Below are 13922 nucleotides of genomic sequence, written 5' to 3' on the forward strand. Positions count from 1 at the left end.
ACCTTTGTAAAAGTTTAGATCTTAAGAGCTCTTGACAGGTTTCTTCATCTTTGGTAATTTCTGGCCCATTGTACAAAATCCTCAGCATGGAACAGGCCAGCACAGAGAGGCCCAGGGCCAGGTCAACCAGGAATGGCAAACCTCCTGACACATCCTCTGAGGATTCCTGTAGCAGGAACAGGGAGAAGTTCAAGCAATACACCAGGAGGTCCTTTCCAATAGATTCAAGATAGGAGATTTTATATATAATCTTCTAAATGTAAGATATAGCTCGATATCCATCTTAACTCTTAAACAAAAAATGCTTAACAATTAACAGCAACTTGTAAGAACAACTCAAGACATGAAGTAAGGGATTTAAACATTATTTTCCTGAACCAAGAAGGAACAGGTGAAGTTATTTTTGGTTCAGTCACCCCAACTTGTAGTGGGATTCAAGATTCCCTGTGTTTGATCCCAGAATCCCTCCCCTCTCTTCTTCATGGGCTGGAATCATTATTTCCTCAAGACTTCTCTGATTTTCAGGTTGTTACAAAGAAATCCTGGAGTGGCTTCAGGAGATAGATAAGACACATTTGATAACAACTATCTCCATGAATCCCTAAGTGTAGCCATGATATTTTCTGAAAAATCTTTTCCTTTGGATTTTTTTTCCTGAGAAGCTGAGAGGCCTCAGGAATAAAATGTAACCAATGGTTATCTGCTGCTGTGGAATGCAACAGGAGGATCTGGGATTGGTCTCATGTGGCTGTTTCTAATTAATGGCCAATCACAGCCCAGCTGTCTCAGTCAGTCACAAGCCTTTGTTATCATTATTTTTCTATTCCTTGCCAGCCTTCTGATGAAATCCTTTCTTCTATTCTTTTAGTATAGTTTTAATATAATATAGATCATAAAATAATAAATCAAACCTTCTGAAACATAGTGTCAACATTCTCATCTCCTCCCTCATCCTAAGACCCTTGCAAACACCACCACATCCAAGTGCCAGCCCATGCACAGGGATCTCTGCATCCCAAACTCAGCCTCCTTTCATTGCCAACACCCCATCTGTCTCACTGCCCAAACCAGGCAGTGCTGGTCTCCATCTCCAAGTGCCAAGCTGGGAGCACATTTCCACGGATCTGGAACGTGCTGTGGCAGGCAGGAGGCAGGGGAAGCTGAAGCTCTGCCCTGGGATTCCCTCCCTGGATACCTGTGCTCGGACAGTGCAGGCAAAGCCCCACATGGCTTTGTCGGGGGTGTTGTGCTCGCGCCCGCTCCGCATCTCGAAGGAGAACGTGACTGTGTCTCCTTCCACCTTCACACATCCACAGCAGGGAGGGGGGAAAAAGAAAACAGATTTCATGATTGAGGCAAACAAATGGGTTTTTCACACAAGTGATGATGACTTTTAATGACAGTTATCTGGGGGTTGTTTTTATCTCAATCGAAATATTCTGATTTAATTTTTTTTTTCCTTTTCGTAAAGGTGTCTTTTAGTGGAAAACTTAATTTTGCTGCTGGCTGACTGCAGTAAAACAAAAAGAACCACCATAGCTGTAAAATCAAAAGCAGAAATTATCAGGGTGTTATTTAGCCTTGATTTTCACTGTTTGTCTGCAAGAAACCAGGCAATAATTAACAATTCTCTTCCTGAAGGAAGACAGACAAGCTCTTCAATTAGAGAAATGACAACAAATTAATAAAGGAGCTTGCTAAAAGAACAGCATCAAAACCTATGTGTGAAAAATAAACCAAATTCCCTTAATTGTGAACAACAGAGTTCTTGTCTAAAATTGCTTTCCAGTTTATTACCTCTTGATTTCTTTCTACAATGTTTCTGTTACGTAAATAAGCCCAGTTTTAGCATGGGACAATGTAGCAGCACAAATATATATTAAATAAAAATAAAATCACGCTGCGGAGTGTGTGAGGGGACACACTGGCAAAGCATTGAAATGCTGAGGTTTCAAGAAGTTTGAGAGATTCTTCTTAGCTTTACTGCCAAAAGCACCAATGAAATTTTAAAATCCAACAGAAATGGCTGGATTTTATTTGTTACATTTGCTACTTGATATATTTGGGGGTTATTATCAAAAAAATTGACTTTAAGAGAATCTGCCTAGGAGGGTGTACTTAGGAGAAGAGCAATGCCATTAGAGACTGCAGGACTCAAACATCTCCATCAGGAATTCCAGGAAGACACAAAACAAACTCCAAGGGAAGCATCACACAGAACACAGAGCCGAGTTTAAAGCTCTCCCCCAAGGACACAACAGTTCACTGAGCAGGGATCTCATCATGGATAACTGTACATTTAAAAGCTTGGAATGCATAGCCATGAGGGTAAAATGGGCTGGGCATGGTTTCCAAAGGGGATTTTCTATGGGAAAGAGGGGGGGATGGGAATACTGTACCTTCACTAAGTCCTTGGGCCACCCCGTTCCTAAGACACTACGGCTGCCATATCCCAGTGTATTGCCTCCATACTCAGCAACCTTCCTACTGTTTGTGCTAGGACCAGCATAGATCACCAACTTCAAAACATAAAATACACTGTTAGACTGTAAGAGAAAAACAAGAAAACCTAATAATAATAATAATACTTAGCACTTCCACCGCGCTTTCGACTCTCGAAGCGCTCCATGCACGTGAACCGATCCTCACGGGCTCGGTGAGGGCAGCAGGGTTAAGTATTATTATCCCCATTTTACAGATGGGGAAACTGAGGCACACAGGGACTGCAGGGGCTTGGTCCCTGCTCACACAGCAGGGCTGGGAGCAGAGCAGGGGCAATCCTGACTGCCAGCCCTGAGGCAGAGCACAAACTCCTTCACTAGCAGTGAGGGGCTGATCCTGCTCCCAGCAAAGCCAAAGTTTTGTCATGACTTTGGTGGGATCAGGGTTTTTTGGGGGAGTTCAATATTAATGTAACCCATTACTAATTAAAGATACTCCCATCAGTTATTCATGAGCATCAGGACTTGCTCTATGCCAAAGAATAAACAGCAGCACTCAGCAAGAAGCATAAGCAGCTAACACAAAGTGGGTAAGTGCTATTGGTTGTTTTCTTAAAATTAAAATATTTGTTCCTATTAACCCAGGTAAACAAGCTCTTTATCATCAGGGAAGAAGGAACCTCTCCAGCTCTGCCCAGTTTAAACCAACTTTGCTGTTCAAAGGAGGCAGCTGGATTAAAATTTAGGAAATAAAGAAAACTGAACGTGAGTAAAAATGAGAAAACTCAAACTTGGACAGTCTAGCCAGCCTGAAATAATTTTTTTAAAAAACCAGAACTGATAGAATTTCCAAGGGGAAAAACCAACCCAAACCATCCCTCAACCCTCCCAGTCCTTGGAGCCTCCCACACTTGTCCCATGGCAGAACTCCCAATTTTTTGGAGGGAATTCCCTCACTGCAGAGGTGCTGAGCTGGGCCTTGCTTACCTTGTCATAATCATACTGGGAGGAGCATCTGTTGTCAAATCTAAGATACAAACAGCGGGCTCCTGGGATGTGGACAGTCTCCTTGAATTTGTAGTTATCCCTGACAGGATGCACTGTCTCCACAGTCTTGCCAGCAGCCCAGGGAGCAGGGATCTTCAAACCAGTCAGGAATCCTGGCTCTTCCTTCTCTTCCAGCATCCTGAAAATAGAGTGAGAAATTGGGCCTAAAATACAGCACAGAGATTTCTGTCATTCAAGAAAGTATTTAAAAATCACCTCTCAGTATTGACACACAGAGACAAGGAACTGACTGCTGGTTTTAGGCATTACTGTATTGAGGGAATTAATGTTTTATATATATTATCATCATTATTCATACAGTACATGTACTCTTATTCACAAAAAAATCCCATTATCACAAATTCCTTAGTATTGCAAATTCTCCAATGCTGCAAATAAGCATTTTTATTTGATTTTAGCTGTTTGTTTCTGTTCCTAAGCAAGAGCTGGAAAACTTTGAGCTGAGACACAGCATTTAAATGCAGGAGTTAAAAATGTTATTTCTCTGTAAATTAAACCATTTAATAGCTTTGCAATGGTTTTAATTCTGTATCTCATGCTGCCAGAGCAATTTACATTTTCTCCTGATGGTCCTCCCTAGCCTAATTTATTGTGAGAGAAACATTGAGATTTAATTTCTAATGCTTGAGATGAGGAAAAAAACCAGAACAAACCATACTCTGTGTAAACAACCTGAAGTTATTAATAATTTAATTCTATATAGAGAACAAAATTTGGAACTAACTGCCTTTTGCAGAAGCTTATATAAAACTGAGACAGCCTTAAGAAATCATTCCAGCACACTTAAAAAAATCATTCAAATTAAAAACTGCTGCTTTATCTCACAGCAATGGTCAGATAGACATTACAGTGCAGTTTATCCCATGAAAAGACCCAAATGTAAAGAAAATCACCTCTCATCAGGTAACTGCTTCCCTTTCTGCTCTGGAGCACAACTGGGGGAACTGTTCAGCTCTGAGAAAACTGGAGACTGGGTTTTAAGCAGCAGTGCAGTCTGTGGCCCAAAATACACAGTGTTAGGGACATGCAAACTGTAAAGCATTTTAAGAGCTCATTACTGAAATAATTAACAATTATCATTGTTATTGACAATAAATCATGATTGAGTAGCTCCTGGAGCAGTCAAATGGAACATTCAGCACCAGCAGCTCTGGCAGCTGCTGAGGAAGCTGAACTCTGGTGTGGGTGAGTGTCTGGAGGAAGCTGAGCAGATTTGGGCAGCCCAGGGTGGCACAGAGCCCCTACCTGGCTGGTGTAAAGGACCAGCTGCACCAGCTGAGGCATCAGGGCATCTGCCATGGTCAGGGTCTGCAGGTTTGGGTGCATCAGGGATGTCAGCAGCACAGGCAGCAGGTGGCCAAGCATGGTGGCCTTTGTGATCTGCTCCAGGCCTTTTAACCTGGAAGGAGAGCCAAAGTTACAGAGGAACAACTCTTTGCATAGAGCAGCACTGCTGCTTTTAGTCACTTCTGTTTCATCTTGTAACAGCAACTCAAAATTCAGCAGAGAATGTTTGCATTATGTTAACAAAATCCCCAAAACAATCTTGAAACCACTACAACTTCTCCCAAGTGCCAGTGACCTTGAATTGCTGACAATTTTTACTGAACAATCTGAGAGCAGAGACAGTAAATCAACAGTTTAATAATTACTCAGAGAAGGATAAGCTCCCCTGGGCACAGGATGAAAGTCCCCATCAAACACAAATGCACCAGTGTGGATATCAGCTCCCAGCACATGGAGCTCAAAGGACTTGAAAAGGATCTGCAGCTACAAAAATATATTTGAACACGAACTCATATGAAAATATCACCCAGGAATTGTGTGTTGTCAATAAACACAACTAATCTTGCAGGCACAGAGAAGCAGAAAGTGAAACCTGGAACACAGCTGGGACAGGGAGCTGTTTGTTTGAGGAGAGAAAAGTTCACAGCTTTTGTTTCCACCCCATTCCCAAGGTGGATTTTTAAGAGGAGGGGAGACAGGGAAAGGTAGGTGATGGAATATGTGGGATATAAAACAACACCCAGGGATTGTCATACATGAATATCTAATCCAGCTACTAGGGATGTAATAATCAGAAATATAAAAATAAACAGATTGTTCTAGCTAACAGGAGTATTCCCAGCTAATTGCAGTTTACTTCCAGGTATCCTACTCATAAATACCATTATAATTGACTAAAACCTTCTCAATTTGAGGTTCCTACAGAAATATCAACCTACAGATGATCAGGACTGACACAGAGAGTGATTCTAAATTCTCCACCAGCTGAGTGCTAAACAATTGCTACAGGAAGAAACAGTTTCTGTGCATTCAAAGCTCAAATCTGAAGTGATAAAGAATAATTAGTGCTCACAAAGAGCAGCAGTTCCCTGTTTCCAAATTAGGATCCTCCCACTTGTCTTACCTTTGCTCCCTGTCAGAAATGTCACTGTTAATTAGTGCTGTAGTGACTTGTTGCAGCATTTCTAAGACTTCATCACATCCTGTGAGAATTTGTGTGGCAAGAGACAAAATGCTGGTCTTGAGTTCCTAAGTGAAAAAAAAGAGTTACAGGATACTTAAATTCTTAGAGAATCCCTCCAAAAAAGGACAACAGAACAAAAAGATGGATTTCCAAATGAAAAGAATGATAATGTGACCTGGCAGGCCTGCAGCAGGAGATTCATCCAAGACTTAAATTTGATTAATGTTAAGCCCCAAAGTGCTGGGAGAAACTAGGTGCATGTTTTACAGGATGCACATCCAGTTTCTAGAGGGAAGGAAGCCCCAAGTCCAGCACAGGAGAGAGCTGAGAGCCAGCCAAGGTACAGGACTGGTGACACAATGTCCTAGCAGGGATGAGGAGCACTGCAGAGAGAGAAACTGAACAATGAACACGGCGTGAACAGCGAGACAAGAAAAATACTCCAATAGTTAGCATTTACTCAATGAGCCTGAACAAATCACTTCTAACTGCAGCAGCTCACAAACACACACAGCCTCAAAGAGCAGCAGAGAAAACTGGCTCAGCAAAATACCAGAAATTCGGAAATCAATTCCATTAGGGAATTATTATTATTATTATTATTATTATTATTATTATTATCATTAGACAACCTGCACTCCAGGGCAAACCTGGGAGTTGGATGAAGCAGTGGGAAATGCAGCATTTAAATAAACTTCTACCAACCAAAGCCTGTCCTCTAACAGCTTCCTTGCCACAAACTTTAGTCTCTGTATTTCAGGTAAATGATGGAAGTGGCTGTACACAAGCTTTGTTTAAACTGCAAAAATGCAATAGCCAGGTAAGGCAAATAAGAAACCCCTTTTCTATTTATTTAATAATATTTTTTTCAAGGACCACCTGAGTGATTTGGAGAGGAAAAAGTGTCTGGGGTAATATGCCTAGGAAAGGAAATTCCTGTGCCAGGAATCCTTCCAGCACATACTAATTAAAATATACTTAAAATCTCATTATACATATATTTAGGAAGGGAAGTGTCTGCTCTTACTGATAATAGGGACTGCAAGCTGGAATCCTGAACACAGAATAACTGCAGATTTTCCTCTGGACTGTTTGTCCCTGTTCTCCAGCTATTTAACTCTATCAAAAGGAAAAGAACCCCCAGCAAACAGCAAATGCACTCAGGACCAAGGTGTCACAGGCACACTGACTGGAGAGAGCCATACTAGAATAAAACTTGGTGTTTACCTGTACCTTCAATGTCTCTCCCTGCAAGGAGCTGTCACTGTCATCATTGTCATCAGGTTTAATCAAAATAGTGTTACTGAGGAGGTGGTTCTGCACAGCCATCAGGTACCGCAAGCACGAGGATGCAGCCTTGAACACAAATAAGTAAAACTTTGCATTATCCAAACCCTTCATCAACCCTGAGTCAGGCAAGCCTCAGACTTGGAAGTTGGAGAGAGGAAAAAAAAAAGGTTGAGGAAGAAGAAAAGAAAGAACAAAGAAATAATTTGATATATTTAAGGAAAGAAACCGGTTGCAAAATGCTGAATTTTGTGAAGTAACTCACAAAACCATAAAGAGGCAGCATAACTTTGTTCAGGTTTGGAACATTTCAGCAATATTCAGGAGCTCTAAGGATTAATTAATTCTGAAAAGATTGAGCCACCAGAGAGATAAATGCAATTCCCACTCTGAAGGTGATGGTTCCATGCCACTCCTCATCCCCACAGGCCAGGACATCCTGAGTTTCTATGGAAGCTCAACCTGCCTGTCCCAGGGAGCTGATCCTGCTGAAAACACCTGCCCACAGTTTTACCATCAAATGTCAGCTTCACCTCAACCCTGTCACTGTAACTCTTTCAGCCTGTATGAACCACAACACACAACTGCACGTTGGATTCTTGAAGCTGTGTTGAATACTGAGATCCACAAACTTTGCTTTAAAACTGAACAGCAACCAGCAAATAAATCTATGTATAAACCCATTCCAGCATTACTGAACTATTTCCTTTGTTGTGAGAAATTATTCTTTTCTGCCCTGCACAGCACAAACAAAAGACAATTCTTCTCCTGGATTTGTTAAGACACCATTATAAAAGTTTCACCTCCTGGTACTCAGTGAACAGGATGGATTCAAGGAGGAAAAACAGCCAAAGGCAGAGATGCTTTTATCAAAACACATTTTACTTACAGGCACAGTTGAAAGAAGCCTTTGAAAGTCATCTTTAGATACAGTTTGGCACTTGGTGATTAAGACACAAGATTCTCGGACAACAATCTTGAGGATGTAGTGCAAGAGCTCATCATTGAGTCTTCAGGAGAGGCAAGAAAGGTGGAAAATGTAAATCATTAATTATTGTGCATTTTGTACAGCTCAGCTCACTCTGCAAGCTGGATCCCAGATATGGGAAACCTAAACAAGGATCAAACTTCAACTTCAGACACAAAAAAAAGCCAAGGCTGAAATGTTTAACAAGTACAACAGATTTCCAGGGGGTTGCTGCACTGTGCTGGTGTGAATCTGTGATTTCTTATGGCTCCTAGAAAAGACTCCTCCCAACTTGTACAGGTACTTGAGAATGGCAGTTTTACTGCTGGAATGACATACAGACTTTATGATATACAGAGAAATGCTATAAAATCATCTTTATGAAATGATCATTCAAATTTACCATGAACATGGCAAGGAACAAGAAATTCCAAACCCAGGCTGGGTACAGAAGCATCTGAAATTTGCCCTAAAACATCAAATCTCTCCCTCACCCTACTGAAATCTTCCCCCCCAGACACAAAAAACATTCAGGTCACACTGCAGGAACACACCAAGCAATTCCAGCAGAAGTTCCTGCAAGTTCACCTCAAGCAAGAACAGAAAAATACCCTATAAACAGAGACTTTTTACCTATAGTGATCATCATCTTCACTTCCAAATCTGTTGTTCTGCAGCTGCTCAGCTAAATTGGTCAGGATAACATCCCGGAGCTGGGAGAGGCCACTGTTCCTCTCTCCTGGAAGGGAAATAACTTTTTGCAAAGCTGCATTTTCCAGGAGAGATTTTACTTCCCCAATATCTCATTTAACCCAGACTAGAGCTCAGGAATGGCTGCATTCCCAGGGTGAGCAGACTGGGAGCACTTTCCCTGCCCGTGGCACTGGGAAAATTGGAAATTCCCAGCACTGAGCTCCAACATTTTCCTGTGCAGTAACAAATTACTGAGCATCAGCTGCTTCAAGGCCAGATTCCCATTTCCTGCTGAACTCAAGGACATTGTTCCCCCTCCACTGAGGTCTAACATCACCTCTGATCACTGGGTACTTGCAAATATTCCTTTTCCCCACCTGACCTACCCTAGGCCATGCAGCCTCTTGGAGCATCCCATAATTTCCTACAAAAGCATGGATTTAAAGCAGAGTAGTGCTCAGTATCCCACATTGTTCTCCCTCTAAGCCTGAGATGTACTTGGATTTTTTGTTCTCAGAAAAACCCCACTCTCACCTGGCAATAAGACATTCTCACCTTCAGTTAAGACCAATTTCAATAAATTATTGATTTCTGCTTCTCCAGGATACAGGATATTTAAACCAGAGCTAAGGAAAAAATAAAATCATGCATTACTTGATGGATTTAGAAGTGAACAAAACCATTTCAGTGGACATGTGACAAATGGCACCACACACTCAGCATCTGATGGAACATTTACAATGTCTGTGTAAAGGCTTACAGGAGCATCCTCCAGATTTTAACATCAATATTAGAACATGAGCAGCTGTTTTCTCCAGGAATCTCTTGTAATCAATTATATTTTATTGTTTAGGTCCCAAAGTTTCTCCAAGAGCTATTTGCTTCCCTCTGGAAAACTCCCCATTCATCACTTGCACACAAGGCAGCACAATCAGTTTAAGAAACAGAGGTGTCAGGAAAAATGATCATGGCCCAGAGAAAACCCCCAAAAACTCTGGTGATGGGGTAAGAGCTGAGGCTTCTCTGTGCTAAGAACAGAGGAAAACACCAACACAATCAAGGAATCACTACTGCTACAGTTTTGTACTTTTTGGAGACTGGCTCTGTAGAAGTCTTAAACCACACAGAAGATTCTGGAAAGAGCATTTCAGGAACATTCCATGGGAGACTTTTTCCCTCTAACTTGTGATGAACTCTGTCCTTTCTGTGTGAATTTCCCCATTGAGATCACAATCACTTCAAAGGAGCACTTCATGCCTGTGTGAAGTGCTGAAATCATTATGCAACTTTGCCATTTCCTTTCCCTTTTCTTTTTCAGTAACAAGAAAAGAAAACTGAGATGTTTTTCAGCTTCACACTGTGAGCAGAGATTAGTGCAGCTTCCTTCCCTCTGGCTCATGCTGATCCACTCTGATAGAAACCTCAGGAAAAGTTATCACACATTTCCAGCTCCCTTTGAGGGCTCCACTGGCACCAGAATCCCCCAGGGAGGACACAGGAGGAAGGAAACATCACCCAGTGCCCACCCTGGAGCTGCTTCACAAGGCACAGGAACACACAGGTATTGCAAGGTAGAGACTTTTCCCTGGCAGAGAGCACAGCCCTGGAAATGCCAGGTGACCCTCCTGAGCCAAACTGTGCTTCACTCAGCAGCTGCACAGAGCCACAGGAGTTTGGGATGTTGTGATTCACACCAAGAAAATTCAGGTTGGTCTTCAAAAGGTTTTGCTCTCAACCTCTGGAGCACTTCCCACTGGAAAATGCAGGTTCTGTTTGTCCTTGGCACACTGGAGCCAGCGTTCCTTGGCCCTGAGGTTTCCATTAGCTCCTTTTCAGGAGATACAACCACACTTCCTTTTCTCCCCTGGGCCTTCAGTCTCAGAGCATTGCTCCAGTATCATAAACCCCTCCAGCATCATTAATTCTGCTTCTCCTGATGTTCCTTTTGTTCAGGAGAACTCACTCCAGTGTTACCACTGAGGTGAGAGCTGCCAACACCAGCTGTGCCTTTCCCTGAACACCACAGCAGCCAAATAAGGAACTCGTTCAAAGAAACTCTGCTTGAATTTAGCAACTATTTTATAATCAATATTAAAAAAAAATCCTTAAGAAAGCAAGTAAAAAAGAAACAAATGAAAAGAAAGTAATTGCTACTTGTTATTTCATCAAGACCAACACATTGTATCTCTTCTCCCACAGACACAAACTGTAATAATTCTATCATATTATGTCTTAAAATCTATCACACTACATTTCCTCATATTACTGTAAAATTAAACTAAATACAATGTGAATGTTCATCTGTCACTCTATTTCAAAGAAACTAAATTCTAAGTTAAGTTGATATTCACCTAATAGCCAGACAAACTTCCTTCTGGATTTCAGAGCAGATCTGATCCCTTGGGGCCATCAGTAACTGCCACAGCAACAGCCCAGACCTTCTGACAATGTCTCTGTTCCTTTCAGTTTGGGGGCTGAAGAAAAATTTAAAAACCACCTAAGAAAAATTAAAGACAAAAATATTAATATTAAAAATATACACATTACTTACATGAACTTATTTTCTGCAGTCAGTTTCTCAAACTATTTGTGTGGGTCTAGAAATCTGAGAGTCAGAATCTGATTTTGAATCAAAAAATGGAGGGAGGGAAATACAAAGAAAGAAGGATATAACCTCTCTGTGTTTTATTTTAATCTATAGAGATTGTATTTAAATTAGGGCTCTTAAAGGAATATATAAAATATTGCAAAGCCACTGCTAAATCAACCTCCATTACATGGATTCCAATGGAGAAAAAAAAATTAAATAAAAATGAAACCAGTGGCTCCAATCCAAGTTTTTCATTTTTCCATGTGAGTTTTGAAGCCCATTTCAGGTTCTATACCTGGAAGACAACAAGGATGCAGCGGATGATGCAGGTGTCTCCATTGACCATGGCCTTCTCCATAATGTCACAGATGCTGCTCAGGTGATGGGCTTCAATGGGATGCTGCTTGCCCAGAAAATTGCTGATGGGGAGGTTGTTGCTGGCTGCCAGGAGGTTGAGTTGGTGGATGCACATGGCACCAACATGGTGCAGTAACTGGTTAATGACCTCATTTGTGGTTGTTGCATCCCCTGCAAGGAGAGGAGAGTTCCAATGCTGTCTATAGACACAGACTGGATTATCAGCCTTTGCTTCTAAGATGCAATAAATCAACTTCAGGGCATAAAAGGATTACCCAAATCACCTTTTTATTGTGCTGAAGGCAGCAAGAATCTGGAATCTTCCCCACACGTCACTTTGTACTTTTCCCTCTCTTAAATGAAAGCTAAACCATGACCAATATTTACCACTCTTTTCAGGAATTAACTCAGCTGTTAACAGCAAGGCAGTTTCTGTCTGTTTATTCTCTGCCACTCCTGTTCCACTTCCCCTTTGTACAAAGTGCTGACTCCTGGGCTCCCCTCACCTTTGGGCTCTGCGATGATGTGACTCACTCCCAGCCTCTGGCACACACAGTGGAATGCCTGGTTCCCAGGATTGCACCACTGATCAATATAATCATTGGAGCACGTCCAGATCATGTTATTCATTGTATCATAACAAGCACCTGAGAGAAGGAAAATATTTCACACATCAATTTAGCAGAAAACCAGACTGAAGCATCTTTATAAGCATCGTAAATCCAAACTACCTGCTTTAAAAGTTGATTTTACCCCACCCCAGTGCAGAGTTGCTGACTGCACTGTCAATCCCAGATGGATCATTGAGGATCTGAAGGACTGATCTATTCCTTACCAAGGCCTGGCACCAGAGCCCCCCGTCCGAGCGAGCTGCCCGCAGCATCGATGAGATCTGCCCTGCTGGTGAACTGCCCATCCGAGATGTTGAACACCAGGCTGGAGGCAAGAACTACACAGAAACACAGCTCCAATCAATTCCTGAGCAGTTTATTGCATTCCAGACTGCCAAGGACTCCCACTCTGCCACCAACAGCCCTGACTTACTTTTTAAGGAGGACAAAGCGCTGGTGCCCCCGAAGAGCGAGCGCGTGGCCGAGCTGCCCGAGCCCCCCGGGGGTGGCACCAGCATCACCAGGTAGGTGCCACAGGTGTAGATTGGGGTCTTCCTCAGCATCTTCAGGGGCAGCCCACAGCTCGTGTTGGCAGCTGCAACGTGCACCAGAGAAAGGTCACAAACTGCACTTCTGCAGGACAAGGCAGAGCTCTGCTCGGGGCCTCAAAGGAATCCCTGTTTCGAAGGTTTGTTAAGAAGGTTCTACAGAATTCCAGAATGGCTTGGATCAAGAGCATCCCACCCCAACCTCATGGACAGGGACAGCCCTTCCATGGGACCAGGTTGCTCAGAGCTCCATGAATCCCTGAGCATTTCCAGGGATTGGGGCACCCATGACTTCTCTGTGGCCTCTCAACCTCACACATTCACCATCAATCCCCGCAAGGCTACAGAGTTTCATGGGTTATTCAACTAAAGAAAACAACTTCCAAATAAAATAAATTAAAAGTTAGGTATAACCAAAACTATTAAGAATTGTGTGGTGATAATTACATTGAAAGCATTTGGAGCCAAATGGTCTCCTCTCATCCAGAGATCACTTGAGATTCACTATGCATTTACTATTTTAAGTTCTCCTGCTCCTCATGAAACGTAGACAGCCCAAATGATCTCCTTCCTGCAACAGCTGATCAACACTTTTTGAGTGCTGACTCAAGAATTAGCCAAGAATAGCCACTTACTCTCCTTTTTCTGTAGCACTTGAGTTGTTAAATGGCAAAACACAACCTTTAAAATAGCTCTCTGAGCTAACTCCTTGCCAAATTCCCTGGAAGCAGAACCATTTCATGTATAATTTATTTTTATGGAAATACCTTCAATTGTTTCAAATTGAAAAAAGAAAACTCATGTACTTGTGAAGGAAGAAGAGAAATAATTCAAGATAAACTGGATAAAATTTCAGACAAATCTAACAAAGCTCCAGATCATCCTGAAAG

The 13922-nt window shown here is 42.1% G+C and overlaps 1 protein-coding gene across 4 annotated transcripts in view; it reads right to left on the reverse strand.

The window, feature by feature from the left end:
* Nucleotides 1-13922, reverse strand: part of HECTD4 (HECT domain E3 ubiquitin protein ligase 4) — a 69353-nt gene that overhangs the window by 35577 nt on the left and 19854 nt on the right. The window contains exons 9-24 of one of the 4 annotated variants that reach the window (XM_054646074.2): nucleotides 12918-13079; nucleotides 12709-12822; nucleotides 12380-12520; nucleotides 11812-12044; nucleotides 11278-11423; nucleotides 9482-9552; nucleotides 8867-8972; nucleotides 8156-8276; nucleotides 7213-7335; nucleotides 5920-6044; nucleotides 4755-4908; nucleotides 4403-4503; nucleotides 3429-3627; nucleotides 2400-2519; nucleotides 1196-1300; nucleotides 3-166 (exon numbers count right to left, since the gene is read on the reverse strand). In XM_054646074.2, coding sequence (XP_054502049.2) covers nucleotides 3-166; nucleotides 1196-1300; nucleotides 2400-2519; nucleotides 3429-3627; nucleotides 4403-4503; nucleotides 4755-4908; nucleotides 5920-6044; nucleotides 7213-7335; nucleotides 8156-8276; nucleotides 8867-8972; nucleotides 9482-9552; nucleotides 11278-11423; nucleotides 11812-12044; nucleotides 12380-12520; nucleotides 12709-12822; nucleotides 12918-13079 — 2185 coding nt within the window. Of the gene's footprint in view, nucleotides 1-2; nucleotides 167-1195; nucleotides 1301-2399; nucleotides 2547-3428; nucleotides 3628-4402; nucleotides 4504-4754; nucleotides 4909-5919; nucleotides 6045-7206; nucleotides 7336-8155; nucleotides 8277-8866; nucleotides 8973-9481; nucleotides 9553-11277; nucleotides 11424-11811; nucleotides 12045-12379; nucleotides 12521-12708; nucleotides 12823-12917; nucleotides 13080-13922 lie in introns of all 4 variants that reach the window. The other 3 variants (XM_077187751.1, XM_054646073.2, XM_077187750.1) reach the window with 3 other exon arrangements.

This window comes from Agelaius phoeniceus, chromosome 18, assembly GCF_051311805.1.
Source record: "Agelaius phoeniceus isolate bAgePho1 chromosome 18, bAgePho1.hap1, whole genome shotgun sequence".
Lineage (NCBI taxonomy): Eukaryota > Metazoa > Chordata > Aves > Passeriformes > Icteridae > Agelaius > Agelaius phoeniceus.